General features: G+C 39.8%; 1 protein-coding gene across 1 annotated transcript in view; it reads right to left on the bottom strand.

Annotated features, from left to right (window-relative positions):
* Nucleotides 1-23,276, bottom strand: part of LOC108717949 (all trans-polyprenyl-diphosphate synthase PDSS2) — a 137,516-nt gene that overhangs the window by 18,181 nt on the left and 96,059 nt on the right. Inside the window, exon 6 of the mRNA XM_018265407.2 lies at nucleotides 16,985-17,155. Coding sequence (XP_018120896.1) covers nucleotides 16,985-17,155 — 171 coding nt within the window. The remainder of the gene's footprint in view (nucleotides 1-16,984; nucleotides 17,156-23,276) is intronic.

The raw sequence follows: 23,276 nt of genomic DNA, 5'->3' as shown, positions 1-23,276 counted from the left end.
ATGTATGAACCAATTTGAGGATGAATATGTTTATACACATGACCTATTCAGGAAGTGTTGTATAAAATGGTGGAGTTATATAGACAATTTGTTGGTAATTTGGAGGGGTGATGCTGGATCTCTAATGGAGTTTAAAGAACATCTAGATAACTGTATTTCTACGATTAAATTCACGTTAACATATAGTGACGAGTCAGTCACGTGTTTGGAGATGTGTGTATACTGTAAGGAAAACTCTTTACATACGGATCTCTTTGTCAAACCCACAGACCGCAATAAATTGTTGACAGTGTACATCCAATGGCTATTGTTTTCTCTCTTCCCAGGTCACAATTATTACGGGTAAAGCGGATAGTACCAGAGATTAACCACCCGCTTAGAAAAGATGACATCTAAGTTTGTACAGAGAGGGTATCCCCCTAGAATGCTTGATCATGAATTGACACGAGTTGACATGAGTGAAGGACCGGGTTTCAACTATACGAGAGAACAGGGATCACAGAAAAAAGTCTATATACCGTTTGTGCACACGTACCATCAGAGTGCTTGTAAGATACATCGAATTACTCATAAACATTGGTCTCTCTTACAGATGTTTCAGAGCTTCTGTGAACCCCCACTTTTATTCTATAAATGTCCCCGTAACTTGAGGGATAGATTGGTACAGGCTGACTTGGGGACTGCACGTAGTAGTCCACAGAGAATGTTAGCCACAAGGGGGGGGGGGGCAACAGACTCTTACAACTTCAAGGGAGGGAAAAATGTGGGATTCACACACTACAGACATTGCAGCCTAAAGGACTTAACAGGGAGTATGACCTGTATGCCTTTATTTGATTACGGGTATTAAGAAATAGTGTTAATACTTAGGGGAGTAGTTGGGACTATTAAAGGAAAACTATACCCCCAAACAATGTAGGTCTCTATAAAAATATATAGCATAAAACAGCTCATATGTAAAACCCTGCTTCATGTAACCAAGCCATTTTCATAATAATATACTTTTCTAGAAGTATGTGCCATTGGGTAATCATAAATAGAAAATTGCCATTTTAAAAAATAAGGGCCGCCCTCTGGGATCGTACGATTCACTGTGCACACAAACATACCAAACAAACTATACTTCTTAGGTCACATGAGCCAATTAACAGACAGAGTTCTGTCTTTTGCTTCCACACTTCTTCCTGTTACAGATAGAGTTGTAGTATTTGTGGTCAGTTGATCTCTGAGTGTAAAAGAAACGGATCCGCACACACACCGATTAGTGCAGTTGGGGATTATCCCGTTTTATTCAGCCACCAAACATCAACGTTTCGGGGGGGGGGGAACACCCACCCTTCCTGATGAAGGGTGGGTGTTCCCCCCCGAAACGTTGATGTTTGGTGGCTGAATAAAAGGGGATAATCCCCAACTGCACTAATCGGTGTGTGTGCGGATCCGTTTCTTTTACACATTGGTTGCTAAGGGACCCGGCCGGGTCAACGGAAGGAACGCACCACCAGCTTGCAGGATTGGTGAACTACAGGTGTGCGGTAGGATAATTACATTGCAATCCAGTTGATCTCTGAGACAGCATGTAGACCATCACAAAATGGTGGTTCAAGGCAAGAGATGTAAAAGGGCAATATTTACTTAAATATATAGACCAGTTTGGTAAGATTCTTTAATATGCCACTTAATATGATGTAAACTGTTGCTTAAGTGTTCATTTTGCGGGTAAAGTTTTCCTTTAATTTAGTATGACGCACCATACAAAATGTTTATCACTAAAAATGTTTTTCATTGAAAATGTTTATCATTATAATGTTGCAAGATACATGATGTACGGATAGAATAATGTAACCTTTATTGGTTAAACCTTTTGTTGAACCTTGGATTGGTATGTTCCCAATACCTGGGGGTGTGTGTCCCTGATTTATTTTGCCTTTAAATGGGATATGATGTCCTTAGATATTGAGATTATGATGCTTGTCAAAGAGGCGTGAGCCTCGAAACATTGCAAAAGTGTTTGGTAAAACCTTTTTTATCGTGCCATAAGTGTCTGAACATTTTGTTTATTATATATATATATATATATATATATATATATATATATATATATATATATATATATATATATATATATATATACTTGAAGTAAACTGGAGCACTCTTCCTGCAGATTGCAACTGCCTGGGTGCTGGTTTAAAAATAATACACATCCATAGCAAAAAACCGCACTACCAGGTCTTTATCCAAGTGAAAAGAAAATTTATTAAATATACGACGTTTCGGCCCTGTTGCTCGAGCCTTCTTCAGGTGGGTTACACAGTGAAAATAACACTCCAATTTAAACCTAAAATGGCGCCAAACAAACAATCAAGCTCACAATGATGACGTCATCCCCCCTCAAGTGAAGGTGTATATATACTTAGCAGTGTCCAGCCGCCGCTCTCTATGGTGTGTGTACCAAGTGCTTGTGCGCTGTCCATGCGGCGAGTGCTTAAAATGTTACAATAAGGTGCTCATTTATTAGTGCTTCTAAACGCCCAAAACACATCCTCATACGTGATGTAACACCAGGGACCGTGCTTACCAAAGAAGGGATCCGAAGCAGCGTTGCTCTTGTACGTTCATGATATCGCCTGTGTAGGTAGGAGACATGTTCCAATGGTATGACGTTATACCTAACCGACCTTCTTAACGCACCTCGCCCTTTAGCAGACTTACCCCTCCTTGCCGATCCATGTATCGGTCATGACTCCGATCTTTACCAATAGGCCACGCCCCCTAGAGACCGCGGGTGTGTTTGAAAAAAACGATACCTTTCCTTTCACACTGAGCCTCCTTGTTAGCCGGCTTCCGTGCAGCGCAACTCTTGGACTAGGGATGTAGCGACTCGTCACAGTCCCCTTCCATGTCGCTGCGCTGTTTTGTGAGCCATCATATCTCAAACCACACCAAGGTATAACGGGAGCTAGAGGTATAAGGTATAACCCAGGTCTCCTGGACGTGTACCAACCTATATATCAGAGCTAGGAGGGAACTGTGTAACTTTGGGCTGTTTCTACTGATTCCTCAGGTTAAACGTCTGGAAACAGTCTTCCCTATCCCAGGCCTTACCTTCAAAGAGACGCTGCCTCTCTCCCTTCCCTGGTTTTTCGGTGCAATACGACAGTGGTCATGGATTCGTAGTGTGTGGTCCTGGTGCTGTGAAAACTAAAAACAATAGAAGCAACAAAGGTTAACAACCTATTATGGGTTAAAATCACCCAGCCATAACATTACAAAATCTACGTGTCCTTATTTTTTGCAATAAATACGTAAACAGTCCATCTTCCATCCTCCTTCCCAGTCTGATTCGTGCCAATTTCAATGTGAGCAGGTAAGCCATAGTGTTGCCATTTAAGTACCCTTTGCACAGGTGACTAAGTTCTGGTCCGGATATCGGTAAGTTTCCCTCTTTGGCCTACTCTAGACACTGGATAATACAGGGGGTAGGCTCTGATCCGTATACACGTAAAAATGTCCTAGTCATAGGAATCTCCCAGAGGAGAGATAACAGAGTAACTATAGATGTAACAATTATCGAATCCGAGAAGTCCAAATTGGCCAATCCAGGTAAGTTATATGTAGAGAAACAAAATGATACCTATGTGCCCTATCAAATGGGCAGCTTCATTAACAGTCTGATCCTCCAGTCTCCAGTGGGAGTCCAACACCAAAAAGCGGCTAGGTGAGAGCCGCATATCAAGCAACAGAAAAATGCAAAAATTACAAAAATATATAAAAAATGAATACTGAAAAAGGAAAAAGAGGAAATTTTTATCCACAGTGCAAAGATGAAAAAATGGAAAAATGAAAAAATGAACCAATGAGAAATTCCACAGAAGGCGACAGGGATCACAGTGTCTCTGAATATAGGACACCAAGGGAGGGAATATTTCCCTAAGATAATACGTCAAATTCTAGTCAATTAATAGAAATGAGACATGGGCAGAGTCTCGTTCAGCCCCTTGGGGGTAAGGGTGTCCAATGTAAAGATCCACATGCTCTCTCGCTTTAATAGTAGGGCCTCTCTGTCCCCCCCTCTTCTTGGAGCTGGTACATGCTCTATAATCATGTGTCTAAATTGTGGGAGTGAGTGTCCCATTTTAAGCCAGTGTCTAGGTACTGGCTGATCGGTTTTCCCTGTAGCTAGGGCACTTCTTATAGCACTACGATGATTATTCATGCGCTCCCGATATGTGGTTGAGGCTTTGCCCACATAGTGCAAACCACATGGGCACCATGCCATGTATACCACATGATCGGAAGTACAGGAAACTCTATGTTGTATTTTATATCTGAAACCCGTCCGTGGGTGTACAAAATGTGTGCCCTGTAGCATCCCCCCACATGTCAGGCAATTTGAGCATTTGTAGCATCCGGGTTTTAGTGGTTGATTCAGCCAAGTCCTGCCCACCTTCGGGCTAGTAGATAGATTTTTTACTATCAGCATGTCGCCCAAATTGTGACCTCTTCTGTACCCACATATAGGTTTTTGTTTGCCATAGAACGGGAGATCCCTATCCGTGTTTATAATTTTCACTATTCCAGTTCTTTCTTTTCCTGGGCAGACTATGGATGAGAGTTGCACAGCCACACAAGTGGATACTACAGGTGAACATACTTTCTCTCCAGAGGACGCAGAGAGGATCCTCTTTGGTGAATTGCAGCAGGCGAATATACCGGGTAGGACCCCTCGGGATTTGTATCATAATTTGTTGAATCTAAAAAAGAGGGAGGTAGATCTTTTATTACATGGTACGTACCTGTCTAATTACTATCGAGAGAAAACCATCCCCAGGGGATTTAGAGTGAGGAACGTCCCCACTTTGGGACGATCTAATGTGGAATTTTGCAGCAGATGGTGTAAAAACACCACCATGAACAAATGCTCACTAGACTTACTATTATTAGTAATTGAATTTGTGGGAAAAGATCTGAAGCACACTCAGAGTGATATTACTGATTTCGAAACACACCACCTGTTACAAATAACACAAGATAAGTCGGTTGACTGGTTAAAAAATATAGAGACGAATGTAACCAAGTACAAACAGGAACTTGTATCCTTTAAAGAGAGGAAATTGGCAACAGTTAAAGAAGATTACAAACATAAGAGAGTCTATAGGTGGTTACTGGGGCTGACGGACGATAACAGAAGGCGAAAGATTCGTAAATATAAGCCCACAACACTGAACACAGTCGACAGCTCAGGGGAATCGACGGACTCTGACTTAGGTATCCAGACTATTCCTACACAGTCTTTTTTAGGGGAAGGTCCAGCGCCCACAGACACGACTACAGAGACAGAGAGGGGAGGGACAACAAGAAAACCAGGAGGGGAGGCAGGAAACACCACAGGCAAACCCCCGAGAAGGGGGAAGAGGAAGACATAATTGTTAACTTGTCACAGCATACATTGACTCAGGGGGAGAGGAGATTGTTAAATAGGGGTTTAAAATTTGTTCCCACAAACCCCCCCAATCCTTTTGAAGTATATAAGGATATACATAAATTTAAAAGACAACTAAAGTTGCGTGATTTCTATAAAGACAAACAAAGCACTGACTCTCCTCACTTTAAGGGCAAAAGCACTTTTGATCCCCCAAATACGGCCCCCTCTATCAACATTTTTACCCATTTATTGACTAAAGACTCGGGGGAAATACACCAAAAGCATAAGAAGATGTTTCCTAATTTGACAAATATGGAAAGAGAAGCCCTGAAAACCCTTAAAACAGATCGAGAGCTCATTATAAGACAGGCAGACAAGGGAGGGGCAATTGTACTTCTTGACAAATCTTATTACATCCAGGAATTAAGCTCGCAACTATCCGAGGTGAACACGTATACCCCCTTAAGGGGAGATCCGACGAAGATGTATAAAAATAAATTGGATGGTTTAATACAGATAGGACTAGAGGCGGGATGGATAGATACATCTACCAGTAATTTCCTGTCCACTGAGTATCCTCGAACACCGTTTATTTATTCTTTACCAAAAATCCACAAGTCTTTAACGACACCCCCCGGGCGTCCAATTATCTCAGCTATTGATTCCCTGTTTCAACCTGTGGCTCAATATCTTGATTCATTTTTACAACCCATTGTACAAAAAATGAGCTCTTATGTCAAAGACACCACCCACTTACTCACCTTACTCAGAGAAGTGAGTGTCCCAGAGACAGATTACTTCTTAGTGACGATGGACGTCTCCAGCTTGTACATGGTCATTCCTCATCAAAGTGGGGTGGCGGTGTGCAGGGAAGCCTTAATAAGACATCACCAAGGTCCACCTCCCATTGAGTTTCTGATAGAATTGTTGGACCTGGTCCTCACTCACAACTACTTTGAGTTTAACGATGCCTTTTTCTTACAGATCTCAGGTACTGCTATGGGATCGAATGTTGCTCCCTCATTCGCCAACCTCTTCATGCAGGCCTATGAAGAACAGCACCTACTCCCTAGAGGGGGCGCTCATGTTTCCTTCTACAAACGTTATATTGACGATCGCTTACTGCTATGGAAAGGCACGGAGAGGGAGCTCATCGATTTCCATAGAACGCTAAATGAGATTGATTCCCCCATTAGGCTGACGATGACATACGACAAACAAATAATACACTATCTTGACGTGAGTATCTATGTGGAGGATGGCAAAATGTGTACCACTCTATACAGGAAGTCGACAGATAGAAACAGCTTAATTCATGCCCACTCCCACCACCCACCTCATATGTCCCGAGGGGTCCTGTACTCCCAATGCCTGAGGATCATTAGGAATAATTCCAACAGAGAAACGGCTGAAGAACAGCTTTTGACATTAACTAAACAGTTTGCCATGCGAGGATACTCAGATACCTTGATCAGGGATCAATTGGAACGAGCACGCCTCCGGAACCAAGATGATTTGCTACAGACAACCAGTAATTTGCCCAAAAAAGGACCGGATCCTATTTTTACAACAGAGTGGTCCGAAGTTACCCCACAAATTAAGAGGGCACTAGGCGGCAGATGGGAAATTATAAACACGGATAGGGATCTCCCGTTCTATGGCAAACAAAAACCTATATGTGGGTACAGAAGAGGTCGCAATTTGGGCGACATGCTGATAGTAAAAAATCTATCTACTAGCCCGAAGGTGGGCAGGACTTGGCTGAATCAACCACTAAAACCCGGATGCTACAAATGCTCAAATTGCCTGACATGTGGGGGGATGCTACAGGGCACACATTTTGTACACCCACGGACGGGTTTCAGATATAAATACAACATAGAGTTTCCTGTACTTCCGATCATGTGGTATACATGGCATGGTGCCCATGTGGTTTGCACTATGTGGGCAAAGCCTCAACCACATATCGGGAGCGCATGAATAATCATCGTAGTGCTATAAGAAGTGCCCTAGCTACAGGGAAAACCGATCAGCCAGTACCTAGACACTGGCTTAAAATGGGACACTCACTCCCACAATTTAGACACATGAATATAGAGCATGTACCAGCTCCAAGAAGAGGGGGGGACAGAGAGGCCCTACTATTAAAGCGAGAGAGCATGTGGATCTTTACATTGGACACCCTTACCCCCAAGGGGCTGAACGAGACTCTGCCCATGTCTCATTTCTATTAATTGACTAGAATTTGACGTATTATCTTAGGGAAATATTCCCTCCCTTGGTGTCCTATATTCAGAGACACTGTGATCCCTGTCGCCTTCTGTGGAATTTCTCATTGGTTCATTTTTTCATTTTTCCATTTTTTCATCTTTGCACTGTGGATAAAAAATTTCCTCTTTTTTCCTTTTTCAGTATTCATTTTTTATATATTTTTGTAATTTTTGCATTTTTCTGTTGCTTGATATGCGGCTCTCACCTAGCCGCTTTTTGGTGTTGGACTCCCACTGGAGACTGGAGGATCAGACTGTTAATGAAGCTGCCCATTTGATAGGGCACATAGGTATCATTTTGTTTCTCTACATATAACTTACCTGGATTGGCCAATTTGGACTTCTCGGATTCGATAATTGTTACATCTATAGTTACTCTGTTATCTCTCCTCGGGGAGATTCCTATGACTAGGACATTTTTACGTGTAGACGGATCAGAGCCTACCCCCCTGTATTATCCAGTGTCTAGAGTAGGCCAAAGAGGGAAACTTACCGATATCCGGACCAGAACTTAGTCACCTGTGCAAAGGGTACTTAAATGGCAACACTATGGCTTACCTGCTCACATTGAAATTGGCACGAATCAGAATGGGAAGGAGGATGGAAGATGGACTGTTTACGTATTTATTGCAAAAAATAAGGACACGTAGATTTTGTAATGTTATGGCTGGGTGATTTTAACCCATAATAGGTTGTTAACCTTTGTTGCTTCTATTGTTTTTAGTTTTCACAGCACCAGGACCACACACTACGAATCCATGACCACTGTCGTATTGCACCGAAAAACCAGGGAAGGGAGAGAGGCAGCGTCTCTTTGAAGGTAAGGCCTGGGATAGGGAAGACTGTTTCCAGACGTTTAACCTGAGGAATCAGTAGAAACAGCCCAAAGTTACACAGTTCCCTCCTAGCTCTGATATATAGGTTGGTACACGTCCAGGAGACCTGGGTTATACCTTATACCTCTAGCTCCCGTTATACCTTGGTGTGGTTTGAGATATGATGGCTCACAAAACAGCGCAGCGACATGGAAGGGGACTGTGACGAGTCGCTACATCCCTAGTCCAAGAGTTGCGCTGCACGGAAGCCGGCTAACAAGGAGGCTCAGTGTGAAAGGAAAGGTATCGGTTTTTTCAAACACACCCGCGGTCTCTAGGGGGCGTGGCCTATTGGTAAAGATCGGAGTCATGACCGATACATGGATCGGCAAGGAGGGGTAAGTCTGCTAAAGGGCGAGGTGCGTTAAGAAGGTCGGTTAGGTATAACGTCATACCATTGGAACATGTCTCCTACCTACACAGGTGATATCATGAACGTACAAGAGCAACGCTGCTTCGGATCCCTTCTTTGGTAAGCACGGTCCCTGGTGTTACATCGCGTATGAGGATGTGTTTTGGGCGTTTAGAAGCACTAATAAATGAGCACCTTATTGTAACATTTTAAGCACTCGCCGCATGGACAGCGCACAAGCACTTGGTACACACACCATAGAGAGCGGCGGCTGGACACTGCTAAGTATATATACACCTTCACTTGAGGGGGATGACGTCATCATTGTGAGCTTGATTGTTTGTTTGGCGCCATTTTAGGTTTAAATTGGAGTGTTATTTTCACTGTGTAACCCACCTGAAGAAGGCTCGAGCAACAGGGCCGAAACGTCGTATATTTAATAAATTTTCTTTTCACTTGGATAAAGACCTGGTAGTGCGGTTTTTTGCTATGGATGTATATATATATATATATATATATATATATATATATATATATATATATATATATATATATATAATCAATACAAAAAAGCCGCACTCCTAGGTCTTCTTTAAATAAAAAATGAAAAATTTATTGATTCAACGTTTCGGCAACAACACACGTGCCGTCTTCAGGAAGGTGAACAATACAAAATGGTGCTCGTGCTTTTAAAGGGGTTAAAATGGCGCCAATTTACCATGGGTGACGTCATCATTGAGTGTCAAACATGTCAGAGATACAATCAATACAATAGTGGCGACATAAACATGTGTCTAGTGATTCCATCAACAGTGAGCGCCAATAACAATATCAGTGCCTCGGTGTGATTAAATGCAAGGAAAACATACAGCTTTCAGGATACGTTGCCCAATTATCCCAGCAAGTATACAGGAAGGTACACTTACCCCAGCAGGATCAAAAGAGGAGGATGCGATCGCTCTTGTTGCCCCTTGTCAGCACTGTGCGCACCAGACATTAGCTGCCCGTGTCATTCCCTCATTAGCGCATCAAAAGCCGGCCTCTCACCTCAACGTGCTATTCCCCTGCTCGTGCGTGTATTAGGCTCAGCCCCCATCACCAAGGGAACCGGACGCTAAACAGCTGGGCAAGGTACTATTGGAGACTGAGGAGGGACTCGAAATTCAGCGGCATCCTGCTGCATGCAGTGTCAGTTAGCATAGATCCCTCTGGCAACACGTAGACGGGTCTCGCCTCCCGTCTTCACATGCGTCAAATGGAACTATCACCCAATTACTTCAGGTTATTCAACCTTATTAAATCTTCTCCTTGTACCTGCCTCAGTAATGTCACGATACCCGCAGTGGCACGGAGGTCCGGGCTGTCCAAGTCTGTCTGTCACCAGGGAATGTGAACAGCCCCAGAGTGCACAGTGTAACATGGGCTATTTCCCTTCAATCCACTCTTAGACCCTGCCTGGGGTTCCCATGCACCTGGAAAAAACAGCAAAAACAGGGGAAAAGAAGGGGAAAAACATGTTATATATATTTACAAACACACACATCAAAGACAGGGGGATGTATGTCCAATCCATTATGTAACTATCATCAGGACAGAAAGGAAGAATTCTTGTCACAGGGCAACAATGTTTCAAAGTCTGCTTGTTCGTGTCAGCATATGATCCAAAGCCCAAAGTCACTCACGAATATCAGCCAATCCAACTAGGGGTGTCTACGTAAATAATAGGTCACCCCTCCGGAGGAGTCACCCTCCACGACAGTCTGTATACCCTTCAGAAAAGGGGTAATGTACAAAAGGCATACACAAGTCCATACTGATCTCCAGTCCAAGTTATCCCATTAGTAAAATGGTGACATGGGTAATGTCTCATTGAGCCCTTTCGGAGCTAAGGTGTCCAGCTTGAAGATCCATTGTGACTCCCTTTGCACTAACATTATTTCCCTATTTCCTCCCCTGCGTGGAACAGGCACATGATCAATGATCATGTGCCGAAACTGTGGTAGAGAATGTTTGAATTTAAGCCAGTGTCGTGCTACTGGTTGATCCGCTTTCCCGGATGCAAGAGCCATGCGTAATGCGCTTCTGTGATTGTTCATTCTCTCTCTGTACGTGGTCCCAGCTTTGCCCACGTAGTAAAGTCCACAAGGGCACCAAGCTATGTAAACCACGTGATCAGAGGTACATGTCAACCTATATCTAATGTCCAATTTAGCCCCAGTCCTGTGATGTGAGAAGTGGTTATTGGGACTTCCGGAGTATAAAACAAGGGGTACCACCCGCAGATACAAACCTTTCTCCCTTATTACAGTTGATAGCTCTGGAGAATCCACTGATTCAGACCAAGGGAATCAGTCTACTTCCACCCGGCCTTTTTTAGACAGCAACCCCCAGCTACCTGTAGATCCAGGAGAAGGAGGGGCACCCTTAGGAGGGGAGGGAAGAAAAACAAGCGACAAACCCCCGCGCAGAGGGAGGAGGAAGATATAGTGGTGAACCTTTCTAGCCACATTTTGACGATGGGTGAGAGCAGATTATTAAATAGGGGTTTGAAGTTTGTCCCTACTAATTGGGCCACACCTTTTGAGACATATAAGGATATCCTTATATTAAGTGGTCTATCCAACCAGGTAGTCCCTGTTTTTGCGGGTTCAAATACATCTTTAGTCACTAAAAGATCTCCCAAATTCCGTCCTCTCTTGTAGGCCAATAGTGGTGCTTAATTGGCAAAAGGTAAGTTTTGATCTGCCTGTATAATCTCCCACCGGTTTTGCAAGGCTTTATTCATCTCACCACTAACTTCAGTCCATTGTGTTGAAAAAAACAAATCAGGAGGGACCCTCTTTGTACTCAAGTCAGGGTTCAATAAAGCATCCTGGGTAAGTGTACAGAGAGAGGATGAACAATCACAGAAGCGCATTACGCATGGCTCTTGCATCCGGGAAAGCGGATCAACCAGTAGCACGACACTGGCTTAAATTCAAACATTCTCTACCACAGTTTCGGCACATGATCATTGATCATGTGCCTGTTCCACGCAGGGGAGGAAATAGGGAAATAATGTTAGTGCAAAGGGAGTCACAATGGATCTTCAAGCTGGACACCTTAGCTCCGAAAGGGCTCAATGAGACATTACCCATGTCACCATTTTACTAATGGGATAACTTGGACTGGAGATCAGTATGGACTTGTGTATGCCTTTTGTACATTACCCCTTTTCTGAAGGGTATACAGACTGTCGTGGAGGGTGACTCCTCCGGAGGGGTGACCTATTATTTACGTAGACACCCCTAGTTGGATTGGCTGATATTCGTGAGTGACTTTGGGCTTTGGATCATATGCTGACACGAACAAGCAGACTTTGAAACATTGTTGCCCTGTGACAAGAATTCTTCCTTTCTGTCCTGATGATAGTTACATAATGGATTGGACATACATCCCCCTGTCTTTGATGTGTGTGTTTGTAAATATATATAACATGTTTTTCCCCTTCTTTTCCCCTGTTTTTGCTGTTTTTTCCAGGTGCATGGGAACCCCAGGCAGGGTCTAAGAGTGGATTGAAGGGAAATAGCCCACGTTACACTGTGCACTCTGGGGCTGTTCACATTCCCTGGTGACAGACAGACTTGGACAGCCCGGACCTCCGTGCCACTGCGGGTATCGTGACATTACTGAGGCAGGTACAAGGAGAAGATTTAATAAGGTTGAATAACCTGAAGTAATTGGGTGATAGTTCCATTTGACGCATGTGAAGACGGGAGGCGAGACCCGTCTACGTGTTGCCAGAGGGATCTATGCTAACTGACACTGCATGCAGCAGGATGCCGCTGAATTTCGAGTCCCTCCTCAGTCTCCAATAGTACCTTGCCCAGCTGTTTAGCGTCCGGTTCCCTTGGTGATGGGGGCTGAGCCTAATACACGCACGAGCAGGGGAATAGCACGTTGAGGTGAGAGGCCGGCTTTTGATGCGCTAATGAGGGAATGACACGGGCAGCTAATGTCTGGTGCGCACAGTGCTGACAAGGGGCAACAAGAGCGATCGCATCCTCCTCTTCTGATCCTGCTGGGGTAAGTGTACCTTCCTGTATATTTGCTGGGATAATTGGGCAACGTTTCCTGAAAGCTGTATGTTTTCCTTGCATTTAATCACACCGAGGCACTGATATTGTTATTGGCGCTCACTGTTGATGGAATCACTAGACACATGTTTATGTCGCCACTATTCACTGAACACCTTGATGAATGGTGTTAGTTTAACACTTTCGCTCCTATGGTGTCAATGGAGCCTGATTTCTTTAGTTTTTTACACTGATTGTATCTCTGACATGTTTGACACTCAATGATGACGTCACCCATGGTAAATTGGCGCCATTTTAACCCCTTTAAAAGCACGAGCAGCATTTTGTATTGTTCACCTTCCTGAAGACGGCACGTGTGTTGTTGCCGAAACGTTGAATCAATACATTTTTCATTTTTTATTTAAAGAAGACCTAGGAGTGCGGCTTTTTTGTATTGATTACATTTCCTTTTTGACCTGCACCCAGGCGGTTGGCCATCGGGTTAAGAGTGCACTGGTTAGGGGATGCTTTATATATATATATATATATATATATATATATATATATATATATATATATATATATATATATATATATATATATATATATATATATATATATATATATACAGATGAAGCCACTTTGGTTTGTGTGTGTGTTTGACACAGAATAACTAAACTCAGATATCCCACTTTTCCCATTTAATACAGAAAATTGCATCACAGCATCCCATCTAATTAAAGCGTTCACCATTGTGAACAATGGTGCTTTGGTATGCTAATGAAAAGGTTAATAGCATTAAATGAGTTAAGATGACTTTAGATAACACAGTTTCTTCAATTAATCCTGAGTCATGACGCATTTAACACACAAATCCAAGTGGCTGCATCTGTGTGTGTGTGTGTATATATATATATATATATATATATATATATATATATATATATATATATATATATATATATATATATATATATATATATATATATATAAAAATATATATAGTTGCTAAGTAGTGGACATTCTTTAACATACTAAACATTACCTTACATGTGACATTTTTATTCAGATTTGGCCAAAATGTGTGCATTCCATTTAGACAAATCTAGAGATATTCAGCTGCAGCCCCACCTGCAACAAGTCCCTGGATCAGTTTGTAATTATGGCAACTAGACAAACTTTCCAACACATACCCCGTTATTTACATCTAACAGTGCATCCACCGAGTGGAGGTGTAGCTTTCCATTTAATAAAATACTTGCAATTATATTTAAACTGGATTGTCTAGTGTATACTAAGCAAAATTGCATAAATCATAATTATAGGGACGGATTTAACTGTAGACAAATACTGCATCTTGGTCACAAACCAATTCCATTCTGTTGGGATAAATTTGAGTTTTGTTTTTGAGTTATTCCACAGGATCCAAAGCACCTGCTTAGGTTTCACATTTTGTATTGGCAATAGAACACAAACACCCGTAGCGGACACATGGAGGAGTTGAAGTTGCTCCTGGGCAGAGTGTGAAAACATTAGGGAAAACATCACTAGAGTGCTCCTCTACATAAAATCACTCATAAATTATGAAATGAGAATCTGCTCTGCTCCATTACCTTTAACAACAATAATTGGGACAAACAGTTTCACTTGAACTTAAAATCACTGCAATTCAACTAAATCCCACAAGGTGAAACAGATTTATAGATACATATGAACTTTTGTTTTAACTCTATTATTGCTGGCCATGACAGCATTCCTTGGTATCATGTGTTGCTAGATAAAGTGCTTTTCCCATAGCATAGCATGTAGGAACCTAAAACACACATGTCATTGACAGCTAGTGTCACAGATACTATGTTCTGTTGTAGACAAGCGGTTACATTTTTTTTAATTTACCCTGTTGAAGGTCTGTGTTGTAGATTGTGCCCTTATCCACGAGATAGAGCTGTAAACGGTGCAAGTTGCTATATTACAGCTTGGGGAAGCTAACTTTTATATTTGTTTTTAGAATAACCAATTCTAAGCAACTTTTTTGTTGGTCTCGATGTTATAGTTCGCAGGGTGTTCGGATTTATTCGCCTGAGACTGCATGCATGTGGATATCAGGTCACCAAACTGACCCTCTCAGTCAAAAACAGATTGATTTTGGGGCTTTGAATTTATATTTTCATTTTACTTGCTTATTTTTCTATTCATGCTGCTAATAAGTGTTACTGTATGTTAATTAAGACACAATAACCAAAAAATTCTAAGCATGAGATCTACAAAAAAAATTACATATTTCAATCCAAAAAAAATAAAAAATAAATAAAAAATATATTAAGTAATGGAAATTATTTATTTAGTAATTTTGTCCTGTGGAAAAACAGAAATTATAGGCATACTAGGTATGCTGGTACACCAGGAAATTAGAGGCAGATTTATTTATTTTTTTACCCTAATAAATTGGAATGTACTCACAACTTGAATGGGAGGTTATTTAAGAAAACACTCAAACGTCTAACATTCAATTGATTAAGAAAGATCAGAAAATTCTAATCGGATATGAATCAAATGGAGTTTTCCTCTGAAAAAAAACCTTGAATGTCAGGAAGGCAATTCACATCTTTAAAAGGTTCAACAAATGCCATTGACTTGTACATGAACATTCAAATATTCAAACGGTTTCTAGGGTCAAGGTATGATAAATCTCACATTAGAATTCAAATTCGAGTTGGTGGTTTAAAATTAGAATTTGTGAGTTTTGACAAAAAAAAAAAAAAAAAAAATTTGAAAATTTACTCTTACCATTCGAACCGTAATAAATCTGCCCCTAAGTGTCTTGCAGAATCAGGGTCGGACATCAGTGGTTTATTATAGCCTCAAGGCCAAATAATCCTAACTGCAAATTGCCATAAGTACTACTGCCTACACCGTATCATAAATTAATAGTAAAATTTGTACATTTCTATTCTATTTAATTCTATTTATAGGGAATGACACGAGAATGTGAAACACATGTAGGCTGCAACTTTTCGGCCAAAACTGGGAAATGGATTCATAGACACTTTTTTACTCAAAGAAATGTTGTAAAATTGTAGTTTTGTGTTGTGTAGTAAAACAGCAACAGCTGAACAGGTTGAAGGGTTTAGGTTTGTTTAGGCAGTTCTACAGAATATCTAAAATAAATATCACAGGGGGCAGTAGAGAGTTCTGCAATAGCAATGGCACACAGGGCAAATTTGTATTGTATATTTATTTATTTCTATAGCACAACAAATGTACAAAGTACTTTACAAGGCATAAACACGCTGACACTCATTGACTTGCACTGGGGCCACATTTGAAGCCAAACTTGCATTAGGGAGTGTCTTCAGGCAAAAAAAAAAAAAAATAGAACTGCTGACACTGTAAACTAGATAGCATAGGTAGTATAGAGAAAACACACCTGGGTACAAAGAGTTATGCCACTGGTTTTAGACATGTTGCTGCTGGTTTAAATACACCACTGAGGAATAGTTGCCAGCAGGCCATGCATGTAATTTGCTCTACAGGGGGCAGCTGGACAATCCAGCAGATGCACTATTGGAGGCAAGGAGCCCAACAAAAAGACCCTTGCTGGACTTGGAGCATCCTGTGCTGATCATTGCATTACATTTTCCTGAACTACATTTACAGAATCAGACTGTGATTCTGGTAGGCATGCCCTCACAATCGCTGTGAAATATTTTGACCTGTTTTTGTATTCACCCACAAAATATTAAAATCATCAAAAAGTGTGGATTGGTTAACATAATGAGTCACATTCATATTTATTAAAAACAACTTCAAAATTTGTGCATGCTCATATAATAATTCTTCTAACAAATTGCCCTAATATTTTTTAGTTTTTAAAAAGCACCAACACTTTCCACAAAGCTGTAAATTCAAGGCATACATACATCGGAAACACAGAATGCATACAAAAAAGAAACAGATAAGCAAGAGAATAAGAGGCCAAAGGAGTGGAATCCTTTAACCCAAATACAGACCTTGTAACTGATAGACATATGTTTTCCGTATTGGAAAGCCCTTGACTGAAGCTCTGAATCATGATGTGCCAATAGCATTGCAGATTGACAACTCTTTGCCAGTAGCGAACCATGAGAGAGGAAAATATTCTCTATCCAGTTAGATATGCCATTAACATCCGTAAAGGTGTTCTGAAAAACAATGTAAATCGCTTTATGCATAATTTCAAAATAGTAGAAGCACTGCTGTACACATTTTTGTGGTTGACAAATAATGTTTTACTATCTACACATAAAGCAGATTCTGTAGATGCACCTATTTTCCTACAGTGAATATGGATGCTTGTCTAAGTCACATGCTTTATTTAAAAGCCTGCTATACAATTTATTTTTCCTTTGTTTTAGCCAAAATAAACATTTTGAGTGAAAGAGTGAATGTATCATTATTTCACCTCAGCTTTGATGAAGGTGTCACACTGATTTGATTTGTTACCTATCACACAACAGCTTGGGCTGCAAAGCCTGTACTCCACAAACAACATTATAAGGAACCCCCAAAGTATTTCTCATAACCTTACGGAGAGGTAACATACCTATTCTTGCATATGTATCAATATACAGTATGTTTTCACTATCAATAATAAGTATTATACAAAGTCATTATTAGCCTGAGTAGTTTTAAAGCCTGGTATATATAGCTATACCATCTATATACATAAATATCATATCTCTGTATATGGTAAAGAGTCTTGACTGCAACAGTGAGACAGATTGTGTACTAATGGAGGAAATTCAGGACAGTTGTTACCCTACCCAGAAGTGGTAGTCAGAGAGGTTATAAAGGAACCCAGGGTAACTTCTAAGCAACTGAAGGTCTATCTTACATTGACGAATGTTGGTGCTCATGAGTCCACCATCAGGAGAACACTGAACAGCAATAGTGTGTACGGCAGGGTAGCAAGGTGAAAATGCAAAATGCTGGCAAATGCACGGAGTTGGTCAGGCAAAATGGGAGACCTAGAATTAATTGCATGCTCTAAAAATTATGATATTATTGGCATCACTGAGACCTGGTGGGATGAAACATATGACTGGACTGTCAATTTAAATGGTTACACCCTTTTTAGGAGGGACAGAGGGATTAAAAAGGGTGGAGGAGTGTGTTTGTATGTAAAGCCTGAATTAAAGCCATGCACTAAAGAAATAACCATTGCTGGCACTGGTGAGGGTGTAGAATCCCTCTGGGTAGAGATTTTGACTGGGCAAAATGTTACAAAGAGAATTATCATTGGTGTTTGCTATAAACCACCTTGTATAAGTGTCGAGTATGAAGCCCAGCTACTCTTGCAGATACAAGCGGCTTCACAGCTGGGCCAAGTTGTTGCTATGGGTGACTTCCATTATCCAGAAATTGACTGGGGTAATGGGGTTGCCAAGACAGAAAAAGCTAGTAGGTTTGTAAATGCTGAATGACAACTTTTTATTCCAGCTGGTTCAAGAACCTACTAGGAATAATTCTCTTTTGGACCTTGTAATAACTAATAATACTGAACTCATCTGTAGCGTTTTTGTGGGTGAGCATTTAGGGAATAGTGATCATAACATGGTCTCCTTTGAGATTCTGTTGCAGAAACAATGGGAGCAAGGGAGTAACTAAAACACTAAATTTGCAAACTTTGACAGTATAAGGGCATCTCTGCAACATATTAAGTGGAAAATGCAGAACAAACAAGGGTTAAACACAGAACAAAAATGGGAAGTCTTTGAAATAGACTTCAAAGACTATTTTGCTTAATAAATATACATGTCAGTATATTCCCCTTGTAAGCAAGGAATGTCATTGGATAGCAAAACCTTTTTGGTTCAATAGAAGTGTTGGTGTTGGTGGGTAAGAAAAGGCGTGCTTTTAAGGCTTTCAACTTAGCTGGGACAGCCGAAACATTTATAAGGTACAAGGAGGCCAATAAATCATGCAAAAAAAGCTATAAGGCAAGATAAAATTGATATGAGAGGCCACCCCTTCAGAGTAGAAGAAAATAACTTTAATTTGAAGCAACGTAGGTGGTTCTTTACAGTGAGGTTGTGGAATGCACTGCCGAGTGATGTTGTGATGGCTGATTCTGTTAACACCTTTAAGAGTGGCTTGGATGATTTCTTGGACAGACATAATATCAAAGGCTATTGTGATACTAAATTCTATAGTTATTATAGATATGGGTGTATAGAATTTGATTTTTTTCAACCCAATTTAACTATGTTACTTTGAAAAGTCACTGCTCTTTTCCCAAAATATTGCTGACTGTCTACAGTTTGCTAAAGATCATATGGACAAATAAGGATATAACTTTTTGGCTTAAATGAAATGTTGTGGAAAGTCTTAACAAGCTGTTCATGTGAGGAAACCCACCAACACCCAAAAGCTGAAGCTGTGCTATATGAAAGAATGGGTTAAAATTCCTCCGTGATGGGCAGGACTTATCAAAAGCTACCTCAAACATTTAGTTGCAGTTACTGTTGCACAAGGGGGTCACACCAAATACTGACAGCACAATTCATTTACTTTTGCCCCAGGCAGATATGTTATTGGATAATTCCTTTTCAATATATGACCAAATATAATAATTTTTGTTTCATTTGTTTAACTATGTTTCCTTATGTATTTTGAGAACTTGTTTGAAAATTAGAGAATATTTTTGGTCACATTCATATAAAAAGTTTAAGGGGCTCACAAACTTTTATATACAACCGTATATTTTACAAAAGCCAATTAACTAACCAGTACATTTTTTTGTTCAGTTTTAGAAAACCAGAGCTCTCAGAAGAAACACAAGCAAACATGGATATAAATCCCATGCAGATAGTGCCCTTTTAATATCAAACCCAGAAACCCAGCACTGTAAGGCAGTAATGGGTTCCTCTGTGCCACCATGTCTTAAATTACTGGCAGCTAACTTAGGCTCAAATAATCTACATATTAAAGTTTTTAGCATGGTTTGATTTAAGAACAACCACATTTCTATTAGACTACACTAAACAAGTTATATTGTACCAAAGCACTGCACAGAAAATGCTACACATGATATCCTAAGAAATGAATGAAACTTAAGCTCATCTTATTCAGAAAGTATCATCTTTCTAGAAATCAGAACCAGAAACTAAATCAAATTCCTTCAGCAGACTCTAATCTTTCTAACTTGACCACGTGCCAAAGGGTGCAAAGTTACAGGGCAGAGGAGGGTTCAGAAAATATGAGACTGATTTGAAAAGAAACTATATCTTTTGTAGCAACTATGCATCATATCAAAATACACCAGGCACAAACAGGCTATTAATTCAGCAAAGGTAAGGGAAGTTCTACAATGGTGGCTTTGGAATTTCAAACAGAATAGGATGAGATATCAATATCTGAATTACAAAGTTTGAACCTCCTACTCCCAAGTACTGGTGAGGAAGCCAGGCTAATATAACTAGAATTCATTATAAAGGTCTAACATGCTTTAAAACTGCCTTAATATAAAGTGTTTTGAGTGAAATGCGGCACTTCTATAATATTATAATTCTCTTACAAGAGACTCCTGAAGGATGCCTATTGTGGTATCATGTGATTGGGGATAAACTCAACCAAACTTTGCAGCAGTTGGGAATGAAAAAAAACATATATAAAAGCCTGTAAGAAATAATATCATAAGATAGCGTAATTATTGGCAAACCACATCTTTTATTAATATCATGTTCTCCAATAAATAGTTGTACCAAAACAACTGCAATGCAATGACAGGTTTTTACTATGATGTAAAAGCAACTGCCGTGCAATGGGAGCAAAGAGTCCAGAGGATCTTCAGATTGAGAAACAGTGTTCTAAACATGTGACATTATGCAAAACTTAAAGCTTTCTTGCTTTTAGTAATCTTCCTTTCCCTTCTCAAAAGTAACATTGATTCATCAAAAATGATTGCATTTCCCTTTAGTTTCTTAGAGCCATGCTAAAGGGGTGGTTCATTAACTTTTAGTATTTTGTAGAATGGCAAATTCTATTCAACTTTTCAGCTTTCTATTCAGCACTCTCCTATTTATATTCCAGTCTCTTATTCAAATCAATGAATGGTAGCTAGGGTAATTTGGACCCTAGTAACTAGATTGCTGAAATTGCAAATAGGAGAGCTGTTGAATAAAAAGCTAAAGAACACAAAAACAAATAATGAAAACCAATTGCAAATTGTCTCATAATATATCTCTTCATCATACCAAAAGTTGATTGAAAGAGATACAGACACCAGAAATTAAACCATTTTTACATCTATCATAGTATTGGCTTTGTTTGCAACTTTTTGCCATAAAGTATTTGCTCAAAGCTTTTACATTACCCATATGACTCCCCGTGCTCATCTATGAGGGGGGCTGCCATATTTGTGCAGCAGAAGTCCATTAGCATTAGAAACTTTAACTGACAGGCTGAGATAGGACATTCAGGTTGGCAAAACAGTCAGGTTTAGGAATATCAAGTAAAAATTATTTACAAATACATCAATCAACATTAATTTACTTTCATATTTTAAAAAGTATTTTTTTAGCGTCAGTATCCCTTTAAAGATGAACAACCCCTTTAATGAGCATTAAGGTACAATGTTTAGTATTCTGACCAGCTCAAGGTCTGTGTGTGTGTATTGGTATCCACCAAGTGCATCGGTTTATTATGTGGCTTAAAGGAGAAACAAACCCGTTATTAAAAAAAATGCAGGCTGAGAGCAGCAGAGCCAATTCTCCATGTGCCCTTGCCTTAAATGTCTCCTGATGAAACTAGCCCTAGTACTAGATAATGTGACTGTTACAGTACAATTCGATTGACGAAGGAAGTGATGGGATTAAAGTCTGTAATTCTGTTAAATGCTGCAAAATGTATAAAAAGCAGAATAAAAACATTTTTAATGATAGTACCCATTACCATCTTTACAGTGGAACATGTGGCCATCTTTTACAGTTCTATCATCCAATAAAGGATCATTTTAAATGTATGGTAATAAATTAGTATCCTTTTAAGATAATAAATGACAACTGCAAACCAAAACAAGAAAACAAAAGAACAAGATGACAATAAAAATGAATCCTTCCCATCCATATATAACACAATCCTCTGATAAGTTAGTTTGCATTTATTTTCCTTGTCCTCCACTTATCTTGTTGCTTAAGAATATTTTTGTAATACAGGTATGGGACCTATTATCCAGAATGCTCGGGACCTGGGGTTTTCCCGATAACGGGTCTTTTCGTAATTTTAAGACTACTAGAAAATCATGTAAACATTAAATAAACCCAATAAGATGGTTTTGCTTCCAATAAGGTAAAGTGTGGATCAAGTACAAGGTACTGTTTTATTATTAGAAGAAAAAAAAAAAGGAAATCATTTTTAAAAATTTGGATTATTTGATTATAATGGAGTCTATGGGAGATGACCTTTCCATAATTTGTCCCATACCTGTACATAGAAAGAGAGGAAATAACCTACCTACTATTTGTTCAGTGCACCTATTTCATATAATGGTTTTGTATTGCATAAAATACCTAGTGATTCTTTTCACGGTCAGGCATTAAACAATTTTAATCTTCCCTTGCCAGGCCATTAACAGCGATTGTACCAGAAAAGCTTTACACACAGACATTTATTACAGCATCTCATCACTTCCTATGAGACAGTCATAATAAGACCTCATTATTGGATTTCATACTCTATTAGGCACAAGGCAATATGATGATTGGGGTAAATGAAGTAATTTTTGTGTAATGCAGTACCCAACCAATATTATGTGACTAAAGTTCAAGTGTTGGGAAAAGAAATTGCTACATTTGTAAAAGTGTCTCAGATACATTCTCTGTATAACTGGTAACATATATGCCATTCGGGGTGTTTCTAACAAAAGCCTCAGTTGGTTACAGATTCATTCAATTCATTAGGATGAACGGATATAGCTGGATACAGTGCTTGGCCAATAAGTAGAGTATCTGATCAAAAATGTTTGGTTGGAGAAAAAAAAAATGGTAACGTGTTTCAAAACAGTTGCTAGTTATACAATCATAAATATAAAATGATTTCGCTTGTATCCTATTTGTGAAATGAAAATACTAAAGAGGCCAATTTACCAAATACTGAACTGATACATTTTCAGCAGTCTGATATTTTCCCCATATGTCCAAACCTTCCTGGCTGTCAGTTAACAAATTTAAACATTTATCAAATGCAATCAATTTAGCAGAACGTGTTCACCTGCCATGAGTCATCAAATGACTCTCTGTAGGGTGTTAGTGCTCAGGATAACTC

The sequence above is a fragment of the Xenopus laevis genome, chromosome 5S (genome assembly GCF_017654675.1).
Source record: "Xenopus laevis strain J_2021 chromosome 5S, Xenopus_laevis_v10.1, whole genome shotgun sequence".
NCBI classification, from domain to species: domain Eukaryota; kingdom Metazoa; phylum Chordata; class Amphibia; order Anura; family Pipidae; genus Xenopus; species Xenopus laevis.
Note: the sequence above shows the minus strand (reverse complement) of the source record. Positions and strands in the feature narration are given on the sequence as shown.